Source organism: Rhinatrema bivittatum, chromosome 2, assembly GCF_901001135.1.
Source record: "Rhinatrema bivittatum chromosome 2, aRhiBiv1.1, whole genome shotgun sequence".
Taxonomy (NCBI): Eukaryota; Metazoa; Chordata; class Amphibia; order Gymnophiona; family Rhinatrematidae; genus Rhinatrema; species Rhinatrema bivittatum.
In genome coordinates, this window is record NC_042616.1 from 261,689,513 (window position 1) to 261,702,489 (window position 12,977).

The window sequence follows — 12,977 nt, forward strand, 5'->3', positions numbered from 1 at the left end:
CTTGGCCAATCCGGGGCCACTAGAAGTTCTGGTCCCTTGTGGTGTTCTATCTTGCGGATGATCCTGCCCAGTAGCAGCCACGGTGGGAAGGCGTATAGCAGGATTTCCTGTGGCCAGGTCTGGAAGAGAGCAGCGATCCTTTGTGATTGTGGTTCCCGTCTGCGGCTGAAGAAGTTGGAAACTTGAGAATTTGACCAGGTTGCCAGGAGGTCCATGGCTGGTGTTCCCCAGCGGTTTACTATCAACTGGAAGGCTGTGTTCGACAGCCTCCATTCCCCTGGGTCTAGACTTTCTCTGCTGAAGTAATCCGCAGTGACGTTGTCTTTTCCCGCGATGTGGGCGGCTGAGATCTCTTGTAGGTATGATTCCGCCCACGCCATTAAGGGGTCTATTTCCAGGGACACCTGTTGGCTTCTGGTTCTTCCCTGGCGGTTGATGTAGGCCACTGTCGAGGCGTTGTCCAACATGACTCTGACTGATTTGCCCTGGAGTCTGTGACTGAAGCGTAGGAGGCTAGTCTGACTGTCCATGCTTCCAGTCGGTTGATGTTCCATCCTGACTCTTCTTTACCCCATTGCCCCTGAGCGGTCAGTTCCTGGCAGTGGGCTCCCCACCCTCGTAGGCTCGCATCCGTGGTTAGAAGGATCCAGGTCGGTGGGGATAGCCTTACTCCCTTGCTCAGATGGTCTTCTTGTAGCCACCGTTGTAGCTGGGTTCAAATTTCCTCCGGGAACTGGAGGCGAACGGAGTAGTTCTGGGACATCGGATTCCATCGTGACAGTAGGGAACGCTATAGGGGCCGCATGTGAGCTCTTGCTCATGGAATCACTTCCAGTGTGGATGATATGAGGCCAAGGATGTGGAGGCAGTCCCACACTTTGGGGCGAAGACTGCTTAACAGGTTTCACAATTGGTTCATCAGTTTTGTTCTCCTTGGAGGAGTTGGTATGACCTTGTCTTGTCTGGTGTCAAACCAGACTCCCAAGTATTCCAGAGATTGGGAGGGCTGCAGACAGCTCTTGTTCGTGTTGACCACTCACCCGAGGTTCTCCAGTAGAGTTTTGACTCTGGTGGGTCGCTTGATGACTTTTCTCTGGGGATTTTGCCCTGATCAGCCAATCGACCAGATATGGGTGTACGAGGATTCCTTCTCTCCTCAGTGCCGCCGCCACTACCACAATGATTTTGGAGAAAGTTCGGGGCGCTGTGGCTAGCCCGAAGGGTAGTGTCCAGAACTGGTAGTGGTGGTCCAGGATCGCGAAGCGAGAAAACGCTGATGCTCATGGTGGCCTGGGATGTGCAGGAAGGCTTCTGATAGATCCAGAGATATGAGGAATTCTTCTGGCTGTATCGCTCTTATGACCGAACGTAGGGTTTCCATGCGGAAGCGAGGGACCTTCAGGTGACAGTTGATGGATTTGAGGTCCAGGATGGGTCGGAACGTTTCCTCTTTCTTGGGAACGATAAAATAGATGGAATAGTGCCCAGTATTTTGTTGTTGCGTGGGCACCGGTGTTATGGCCTTTAAGGCAAGCAATTTGGTCAGCGTGGTTTCCACTGCCATCCTCTTGGAGAGGTCGTGTCAGGGAGATTTCACAAATTTATCCGGTGGAATGCCGTGGAAGTCCAGATAATATCTCTCTCGAATGATGGTTAGGACCCACTTGTCCGAAGTTATCTCGACCCATCTTTGGTAGAATAGGGCAAGCCTGCCCCTTATGGCTTCTTCCTGTGGATAGGCCGGCTGATTTTCATTGCAGGGTGCGGCTGTGGCCTGGGCCAGAGCCGGCTCCCCTTTTGATGTGCTTGTTCCGAAAGGACTGGCCCTTGCCTGTGGGGCGAGATGTTTGATATGTACTTTTGTACGGTTTGAAGCGCTGTGATCCCCTGCCCTTAGATGTTTGGGGAGAGAGGCGCTGGCTTCTCTTGTTCTTGTCCTCCGGTAGCCGCGGTAGTGGGGATTCGCCCCATTTGTCGGCTAACTTCTCCAGTTCGCTTCCGAACAGGAGGATTCCCTTAAAAGGCATTCTCATGAGTCTCGTCTTGGACGTTGCGTCGGCCGAACAGCTACGGAGCCAGAGTTGTCTTCTGGCTGCCACAACGGACGAAACGCCTCTGGCTGCGGTGCATACCAGGTCGGAGGTCGCATCCGTGAGGAATGATGCTGCTGGTTCTAGTGCTTCGATGGGCGTGGTGGCATTCCTGGTCTTAGATAAGCAGGCGTGTGTCACCACGGTACAGCAGGCAGCAATCTGTAGTGACATAACTGAAACGTCGAATGACTGTTTGAGGATGGATTCCAGATGCCTGTCCTGGGCATCCTTGAGTGCCGCTCCTCCCTTGACTGGGATGGTAGTGCGCTTAGCAACCGCGCAGACCATGGCATCCACTTTGGGGAATGCCAGGAGACCTTTGGCAGCGGGGTCCAGGGGATACATGGCTGCCAGGGTCCACCTCCCTTTGAACGTGGCCTCTGGAGACTCTCATTCCAGGTCAATCAGCTGTTGGACAGCTTGCAGCAAAGGAAAATGGCGGGCGACCTGACGGAGTCCCTTGAGGAGGGGGTTCGTCTTCAGTTCCCCTGTGGCACTTGTGCATGGGATAGCGAACTCTTTCAAGCTGTGCGCCACGAGGTCTGAAAGCTCGTCTTTGGCGAAGAACCGCCTCATGGTTCGGTAAGGTTCCGTTCCTGGAGGGATTTCTCCTTCTTCCAGGGAGTCTTGATCCTTGTCCGAGGTGTCCGTGTCCCCTATGTTGGGGCTTTGAGGCAGATGGGACACTTCTCTAGGTTTAGAGGGCCCCGGGATGTTAGGGTCCTCTGAGGGAGGCTGTGGTTGTGTCATCGGGGGCGCCGGTTGCATGTGGACAAAGGTAAGTAGGCCTTTCAAGAATTCTACCCAGGAGAAAGATGCAGCCTTCAAGGAAGAGTTGGAGAAGGGTTGGCATTTGGCTGGGCCCTGCAGGGCATTGAGCCTCCAGTTCCACCGGGGCAGCCACCGCCGCAAGAGCCAACTCGTTTGGTGCATGCACCTCTGTTGGAGTGGCTGGACCTGCTTCTCGGTGTCATACCGACGCAGCCAGCACCGATGCCCCGACCACTTTCACAGTCAAAGGGAGCATCGATGCTGCCTTCACTGGTTCCTATTCTGGAGAGTGACTCCTCTGATGAGGAGAGTCCATCGGGGATGACAGCGCCCAAGCCGCGCACGACACCTGCCAGCCTCTAGAAATCCCGGGGCCATCGGGGCCGGTGCCTTCGATGCCCCCAGCGTTACCTATGCCCGAAGGTCCATCGGTGCTGCCACAGTCCCAGATTCTACCAGTGCCTTCGGTGACATCTACAATTCAACCGATGCCCTCAAGGCCTTTCAGCTTGAGGCTTAGGTCTCCAGTGGGGGCTCCACCCCCTGTGTCTCTGGACGTTCAGAATGAAGGGGAAGCCCCGTATGATCCTTGAGAAGATGAGGCATCTTTTTCTTCCACGAAGGAATTGGAGGATTTACCTTCCGAACCTTCCCCGCCGGAGTAGAGACGGAAATCCCCTCCAGAGGATCTGTCCTTTGCGGGATTTGTCAAGGCCATGGTGGAATCCGTGCCTTTCCAACTATTAGCAGAACAGGATTCTCACCATAAGATGCTAGAAATCCTGCAATTTATTAATGCTCCTAAGGAGATTGTTGTGGTACCAGTGCATGATATTTTTCAGGAGCTGGTCTTCCGGCTCTGGGAGCGTCCCATCTCCATTCCTCCAGTGAACTGCAAAATGGATGCAGTCTATCTGGTCCAGCCCACCACCGGTTTTGAGCGTTGACAGCTCCCTCACCAATCTGTGGTAGTGGAATCAGCCCTATAAAAGGCAAAGAGGCTCCAGACTCCTGCTTCGGCCCCATGTTAAGAGTGAATAAATAGACTCCTTTGATTAATTTCTTTACCTAAAAACACGAAGTTCTCCCACATAATATCTCTGCCTACCCTCTTAGATTTATCTCTGTTAGACATTAAACTATTGTAAAGCTTGTTGCTATGTTATGTTACACTGTGAACCGAGGTGATGTTTCTAACGAGCCCCGGTATATAAAAATCCTTTAAATAAATAAATAAATAAATAAATATTCCAGAAATCTCTGGAAACAGATTCAGGAATAAGGGGAACGTCTCCCGCAACAATTTCAGGAGGAGTTTTAGAAAATAGTTCAACAAGGCCTTGACTGTGACAAATACGAAGTACGCCCAGCATATGACGTGTTTGAGACAGCTATGAGGGTTGCAGCAGCTGGCATTGGTTCTAGTCCCATGGCTTGGTTGCATGCTTCCGACCTCCAGCCCAAAGTGCAGGACCATCTGGCAGATCTTCCCTGTACAGGGGACAAATTTTTAATTTTGGGGACAAAATTAAAGAGACGGTGGCACGACTGAAGGACTATCACGAGACCCTTCAACAGTTGTCAGCCAGCTCTTCGGACACCCAGCCCTCGGGCAAGAAGCCTACCAGGCAATACTCAAGATGGCCCTTTTACCGGCCCTGCAGATATTACCCACCAGTGTCCAGAACCGAGAACCCAGTGGGTGCCAGCCAGGCCGAGGGCATGGCAACCCCGTGCACCCTGTCCGGCCCCAGCCCATCCTCAGACCCCCCTTCACAGGATTTTGACTGGTGGCCAGGGAGTTCGAGCCAGCAAACTCTGCCCTGAGACACTGACCCCCCATTGGGGGGCCATCTGCAGCTTTTCAAGCAATGGACTTCAGTTACCTCAGACCACTTGGTCTTGTCCATCGTGAGGCAGAGGTACAGATTGTATTTCCAATGAACTCCTCCTCATTCTCCTCCGTGTCCTCAGTGGAGAACCGTAGAGAACCAGCAGTTACTCCAAGAAGAGCTCTCTGCCCTCTTAATGGCTCAAATGATCGAACTGGTATCACCTGGCCAGCAGGGAGACTGTTCATCTCCAGGAATTTACTGATTCACAAGAAAACTGGTGGTCTTCGCCCCATTCTGGACCTAAGGGCGTTAAACTGTTTTCTTGTATGGGAAAGATTCAAGATTGTCTCGTTGGGAACTCTGATCTTGCTCCTCAGGGCTTGGGACTGGCTCTGCTCCCTCGATCTCAGATGCATACTCCCATATCCCCTTTTTTCCCATGGATCGGAGGTATCTGCATTTCTTGATAGAGGAAGAACACTACCAGTATCGTGTGCTGCCTTTCGGCCTAGCGTCGGCGCTCGCATTTTCACAAAATGCTTGGCGGTAGTGGGAGCCCATCTCCGGAGGCAGGGTGTACATGTCTTCCCTTACCTCGACAATTGACTCATCAAGAGCGATTCCAGACAGGGGGCGCTATGCTCCCTACAGTCCACCATACGTGCCCTGGAAGGTCTGGGATTTCTAATAAACTACCCCAAATCTCATCTCCAGCCTTCGCTATAGCTAGACTTCATAGGGCTCAGGCTGGACACTGTCCAGAGGAAGGCCTTCTTACCCCAGGACTGAGCACTGACCCTTGCCTCCCTGGCCCGAGTAGTTTCCAGTTGCCCTCATATCTCGGCACACCAGTTTCTGCGCCTCTTGGGGCACATGGCAGTGACAGTTCACGTTACTCTGTTCACCTGGCTACATATGTGCCGGGTGCAGTAGGCGCTGAGTTCTCAGTGGTGCCAGGCTACTCAGGATCTTTGGGCTCGTGTCCTGATCACTACTTACTTTCGGCGATCCTTCGCATGGTGGGAATGCCCTACTGGGTCTCTCTGCCCCAGGTTGTCCTCACCTCGGACGCGTCTCATATGGGTTGGGGAGCCCACATTGCGGGTCTCAACACTCAGGCTCTGTGGTCTGTGCAGGAAAGGTATTTCCAGATAAACTTCCTGGAAATGTGGGTGATCCGTTATGCTCTGAGGGCATTCAGGGAACATGTGTTCAACAAGGTGGTCCTGGTTCAGACTGACAATCAAGTGGCGATGTAGTACTTGAACAAGCAAGGAGAGATGGGATCATACCTCCTCTGCCAAGAGGCAGTCCAGATTTGGTCCTGGACTCTCCAAAACAGCATCTTCCTCCGAGCCATATATCTCCCGGGGACGGACAACATCCTGGCAGGCTCTTAAGTTGGGCTTTCCGTCCCCATGAATGGTCCCTGAACCAGGAGATTGCAAACCGCATCTTCTGCCTATGGGGGACCCTGGACATAGACCTGTTCGCTTCCCCAGAGAACAAGATGATGGATCGCTTCTGCTCCCTGGGACAACCGGGCAGGGGATCGATGTTGGATGCCTTTTCCCATCAGTGGGGCGCCAGTCTACTGTACACTTATCCTCCCCTACCGCTGATCTCCAGAACACTTCAGAAACTCCAGCAGGACTGAGGCACCATGATCCTGATTGTGCCCTTTTAGCCGCGCCAGATCTGGTTCCCTCTTGTACAGCATCTGGCTTCCCTCCATCCGATCCAGTTGGGGACTGCTCCAGACCTGATCACTCAGAACTACGGCAAGCTATGCTACCCCAACTTCCAAGCCTTGGCCCTCACAGCTTGGATGTTGACTGGGTGACTGTGCAGGCCCTGGGCCTTTCAGAGGGCATGTCTTGGGTTCTCTTGGAATCCAGGAAACCTTCATGAAGAGGTCTTAACAACCTCAAGTGGAAGAAGTTCTCGGTGTGGTGTGACGAGCACGGTCTGGACCAATTCTCGTGCCCCTCCCCACCAAGGCTTTTGGACTACCTGCTGCACCTTTCCGAGGCTGGCTTGAAAACAACTTCAGTAAGGGTTCACTTTAGTGCTACGAGAGCATATCACCTGGGGGTGGATGGTGCTTCCATTTCTGTCCATCCACTTGTAGGGTGGTTCATACAAGGCCTGCTACAGCTTAAGCCTCTGTGGCCCCCAGCAGTCTCTTGGGACCTCATTGTGGTCCTTATCCGTCTAATGCAGGAGCCTTTGTAGCCCCTGAGGTCTTGTGCTCTGAAGTACTTCTCCTAGAATGTCGTTTTCTTGGTACCGATCACTTCAGCACGTAGGATCATTGAGCTTCAAGCTTTGGCGTCATAATCCCCTTACATGAAATTCTTTCATAAGGTGGTCCTGCGTACTCACCCAAAGCTCCTTCCAAAGTTGGTCACAGAGTTCCATCTCAATCAATCCATTGTCTGGCCCACCTTTTTTTTTAACCCGCATGCTCATCAGGGTGAGCGTGCCCTGCATACTCTGGATTGTAAAAGGGCCCTGGGCTTTTACTTAGAACGAACGGCGTTTCACCGCCTGTCCACTCAGCTTTTTGTCTCCGACCAAAACAGGTTGGGAGTCGCAGTGTCTAAGAAGACCCTGTCCCATTGGCTAGCGGACTGTATTTCCTTCTGCTACACCCAGGCGGGCTTGTGGCTTGAAGATCATATTAAGGCTCATTCAATCCGAGCTATGTCTGTTTCAGTTGCTCACTTACATGCAGTGCTCATTCACGAAATATGTCGGGCGGTGCCCTGGATTTCCCTCCACACCTTCGCCTCTCATTATTTTCTGGACAAAGATGGACACGTTGGACAAAGGTGACCAACGTGTCAGTCAATTTGGCCAGTCAGTCCTCCGAAAACTTTTTCAGCCATAAAAATCCAACTCTTCCTAGCTTGGGCCCTTGCTTTGGGTGCAAACGTGCTCCCTGTGTTCTGGCAGCTCTAGTTGTTGTGCACCCGTTAAACACTGCCTATATTGGGAGCAGTCTGTAGCTATATATTCACCTATGTGTGAGGACTAGCAGCCTGCTTGTCCTTGGAGAAAGAGTTGCTTACCTGTAACAGGTGTTCTCCAAGGACAGCAGGATGTTAGTCCTCACGACACCCACCCGCTACCCTGTGGAGTTGGGTTTCTTTCGTTTTCTTATTTTATTTTTCCTGTATTCTATGTTATAAGACTGAAGAGGGACCACCGCGTGAACGTGTGGATAGTGGCATGCCGGGCATGCTCAGTGTGTCATTCAAAGTTTCTAGAAACTTTGACAAAGGTTTTCCGTGCTGGGCTTCATCTGATGATGTCACCCATGTGCGAGGACTAACATTCTGCTGTCCTTGGAGAACACCTGTTACAGGTAAGCAACTCTGCTTTCCCTTGTGTGAGCATATGTGTGTAAAAGTCGCAAAAACTCTGTTGATAATGTGTGCGGGACATTTACTGGAGCCGCCTATTAAGATTACGCATGGAAGGGGTATTTTAAATGATATGCACGCGTTCAGTATAAAATTGCAGCTTATCTCTGCTCACATGCCAATACACGCATTTATGGGCGCACACACGTTTTTTTTTTAATTAGTCAGAAAGATTTTAAAATGCATGCTTTCAGAACCACTAAAGTTCTTTGCTCCTTAATAGCCCTCAAAGCTTGTATTTTAAAACATTTGTTAGCTTAGTAAAGATATCATCTCTACCCTGCTGCTTTGATTTTCTTTTAACAAATTTCATATTTTAGTGTGCTAAAAAGTCACTCCCTTTCAACATATTAAACTAAGTGTGTAATGTGGATAAAGTCTAGTAGCTTTCCTATGACTATGTGGAGTAGTGAAACAGATGTGTGCAGTTATGTTTTTGCACCTTTTTAAAACCCAAGAACTGTCAATTTTTAAAAAGCTGTTTAGAATAATAAATACAAGTCTATAACATTTTTACTAATGGGCTACTTTTTGCCTTTACTATTTTTGCAGCAAAACTATCTTTAGACGCACCTAAGCCGAAGAGAGTATCAAAACTGAAAAAGACAGAGCCTGCACACTCCGATTCAGATTCAGAATTTGGCTTCCTTTCTTCAGATGCTACCCCCAAACTGAAGAGACCTTCAATGCCAAAAATGACAGAGCCTGTACATACAGATTCAGATTCAGAATTTGGCTTTCAATCTTCAGATGTAACCTCCAAAACGAAAAAGCCTCCAAAGCCAAAAAAGACAGAGCCTGCACACTCTGATTCAGATTTAGAATTTGGCTTCCTATCTTCAGAGATTGCCCCTAAGCCGAAGAGGCCACCAAAATCAAAAAAGGCAGATCCTGTACACTTGGAATCAAATTTAGAATTTGGCATGCCAAAGAAGGCTGCAGTACCCAAAGGTGAGATAGCAAACCCACTTTATCTTTCTCAGTGGCTTACATTGCATTCTTTATCGCATGCTTGTAAATATTTAATAGCACTCTCAGTTTACAAATTCCATTTCTGATGCCAAGGAATTAAATACTAGATGGGGGACATACAGCAGCTCTCGAGAATCCTATTTACAAGCTTTCTAAACGCGAGCAGCCTTAATGTCTTTGCAAGTGAGATAAAGCTGCTACCTGGAAGATGTAATTGCCATTCCTGCTATGTTCTCCAAGGACAAGCAGGATGGTAGTCCTCACATATGGGTGACGTCTTCAGGAGTCTGGCACGGAAAAGTGGGCATGCTCAGTGTGTCTAGAAACTTTGACACACTGAGCATGCCCAGCATGCCACTATCCATGTGTCCATGCAGGGTCCCTCTTCAGTCTCTCTTTTTCCACAAACCTGAAGCCTCGTAGGTATGGAGCTCACGCTTTTTTGCTGTGGAAAACAATCTTCTATTTCCCGAGTCCCATCAGGTCCCTCTGCATTTTTTCAGGGTTTTTTCTCAGTCTTGGTAAGTTTCTCTTGTAGGTTGTGGTCGATTACTAATGGTGTCGCCTCCTGGTGGCCGCTGGCCGTCAACTGCACGTTGAGTGCTTTTTCCCATGGCGTCATCCGGCTTTCACCGTTTCCCCAGTACTCTGACCATGTCCATCACAAGACCCCCATGAGGTCTGTGTCCTGTGCCTGGGAGCATTGCATGTGACCTTTGTGCCCAGATGACCCGCAAAGGTTGTCAGGCACACCTGGATAAAATGGAGAAATTATTCGGCGCCAAGAAATCGGAGCCATCGACATCAGCATCTGGGACTTCGACACCGCAGCATAAGAATATCTCTGTTACGACCCCCTCGGTATCCTCTCCGCTATTGGGTCCTGGTCCTAAAATAGGGGCAGGGGATCGTCAGAGATCGATATCCTCATGTTCCAGATCAGGTTCCACTCCATCTCCCTCAGCTCCGGGAAGGGACCGGGCTGAGCACCGAGAAAAGTCCAGGAAGCACCATCACCAGTCTTCATCATCGAAGGCCTCGGACCACAGAAAGGCCCCGACATCGTCTGTGCCTCCCCCAAAGTGGTCCCAAGCTGAGGACGTTGTACTCTCTGAACAGCCCGAGAAACCTTGGTGATCCCCACCGATACCGGTGAAGAGTTTGGTCCCCCCTCCCTCCCCCATGGTTCTGGGGGCAATCTGATTGCACTGCCGGCGCCTCCTCAAGCCATCCTGTCCTCAACAGCCTTTGAGGAGGAGTTAGAGAGACGTGTGTGGCTGGCGGTCAGCTGTGCCCTACAGGGCATCGAGCCTCTCATTCCACCAGGACCGCCACAGGAGCCGACTCCATCGGTACTTGTGCTTCTGTTGGAGCGACTGGACCTGCTGCTCGATGTCTTACCGACGCAGCCAGCCCTGATGCCTTGAGTTCCTTCGTTATGGAAGGGTGCATTGCCGCTGCCACCACCGGTGCCTATCCCAGTGAGTGATTCCTCTGATGAGGAAGGTCCATCAGGGTCGATGGTGCCCCGACACCCCGGCCGGTGCTTGCCCTCCAGGGGCCTTCAGGCCTGATGCCATCAGAGCCGCCAATGCTCCAGGGGCTCTTGGGGCCGTTTTACCGGTGCCTACACTGGCTCCTATGATGCCCCCAAGTCCATCAGGGTCTCGGCATAAAGCCTCATTGGGGGCCCCACCTCCATTGTCTCCATTCAGAGTGAGGAGGATACCCTCTATGATCCCTGGGAGGTAGAGGCATCCATTTCCTCAACAGAAGATTCTGAAGACTTGCCCTCCGAACCCTCTCCACCAGAGGATTTGACCTTTGCTGAATTTGTAAAGGCCATGACAGAGTCAGTGCCTTCCCAGCTTTTAACAGAGCAGGATTCTAGGCACAAAATGTTAGAGGTTCTGCAATTCATTGACGCTCCTAAGGAAGTGGTGGCTGTGCCAGTACACGATATCTTCAAGGAGCTAGTAGTCCGAATTTGGGAACATCCCATCTTCATCCCACCTGTGAACCAGAAGACTGATGCTATCTGTCTGGTCCATCCTACCACAGATTTTGAATTCCGTCAACTTCCACACCAATCAATGTTGGTAGAATCAGCTTTATAGAAGGCAAAGCAGCTGTGAACTCATGCTTCAGATCCTCCTGGTCATGCGCACCAAACCTAGAGCCCTAGACATTCTTGGAAGATGGGTTTTCCAGGGCTCAATGAGGGCAGCCAGAATTGCCTATTATGAGTTCTATATGAGCCAATACTCCAGAAATCTCTGGAAACAAGTCCAGGGCATGGAGGCACACCTCCCTTAACAGTTTCAGGTCAATTTCCAGAAGGTAATTCAACAGGGCCTGGAATGTGACAAACACGAAGTTCGCTCTGGGTATGACATGTTCGAAACTGCAGTGAGAGTTGCGGCGTCCGGCTCTGGGGCTCGGTGCATGGCCTGGCTTCACACTTCTGACCTCCGACCCGAAGTATGGGATTGTCTAGCAAATCTACCCTGTACCAGGGAGAATCTCTTCAGGGACAAAATTAAGGAGGCGGTAACGCAACTGAAGGACTGTCTCGAAACCCTTCAACAGCTATTGGCTAGCACCTTGGAGCCTCAGTTCTCAGGCAAGAAGCTGCCCAGACAATATGCAAGATGCCCGTTTTACCGGCCACTAAACTATTACCTGCCGGCATCTAGCTCCAATGAACACCAGCTAGACCAAGGGCACAACAGCCACGTGCCCCTCGACCTGCCCCACCACAGAACCCCACCACTGGGTGTTGTCTGGAGGCGAGGGAGTTTGAGCCAGCAAATCCTACCCCAGGGAACCGATCCTCTAGTAGAGGGCCGCCTGCAGTTCTTCGCCGATCGATGGATTTCAGTCACCTCAGATCAATGGGTCCTATCCATAGTTCAGCAGGGGTACAGGTTGTATTTCCAGCGGACTCCTCCTCATTCTCCTTTGTGTCCTCAGTGGAGATGTTCAGAGGACCAGCAAATACTTTGATTAGAACTCTCCACGCTCTTAATGGCTCGAGCAATTGAACCTGTGCCGCCAAGCCAGCAGGGCGAGGGGTTCTACTCCAGGTATTTCCAGATTCCCAAGAAAACCGGTGGCCTTCGCTCCGTACTAGATCTAAGGGCATTAAACCACTTTCTTGTCAGAGAAAAATTCAAGATGGTCTTGTTGGGAACTCATTCCTCTCCTCAGGGCTGGGGACTGGCTCTGGTCCCTCGATCTAAAAGACACAAACACCCATATTTCCATTTCTCCCGGTCACCGGAAGTATCTCTGCTTCATGGTAGAAGGGGGACACTACCAGTATCAGGTACTGCCCTTCGGCCTGGCATTGGCACCCGCATCTTTACAAAATGCCTGGTAGTGGTGGGAGCTTATCTCAGGAGGCAGCAGGTACATGTCTTCCCCTACCTTGACGACTGACTCATCAAGAGTGACTCCAGTGCATTCCCTGCATTCCACCATACATGCTCTGGAGGACCTAGGATTTCTCATCAGCTACCCGAAATCCCACCTTCAATCATCACTTCAGTTTGACTTCATCAGAGCCAGGTTCGATACTGTCCAGAGGAAGGCCTTCTTGCCTCGGGACCGAGCATTGGCCCTCATTTCTCTGGCAAGGGTAATCTCACACAGTCCTCATGTCTCGGTGCACCAGTTTCTGCGCCTTTTGGGCCATATGGCGGCAATGTTCATGTCACGCCATTTGCTTGGCTGCACATGCGCAGGGCACAGTGGACATTGCGCTTTCAGTGCATTTAATCACCACTGTACTTCGACAAACTCTCGTGTGGTGGGAAACCCTGTCCAGTCTGGAGAAGGGGATGCCTTTCAGGGTCGTTCAGCCCCAGATCGTTCTC

At 51.1% G+C, this 12,977-nt stretch overlaps 1 protein-coding gene across 1 annotated transcript in view; it reads left to right on the forward strand.

Moving 5' to 3' along the window:
- TOP2B (DNA topoisomerase II beta) overlaps positions 1-12,977 on the forward strand; it is a 777,593-nt gene that overhangs the window by 735,374 nt on the left and 29,242 nt on the right. The window contains 1 exon segment of the mRNA XM_029589448.1: positions 8,680-9,078. Coding sequence (XP_029445308.1) covers positions 8,680-9,078 — 399 coding nt within the window.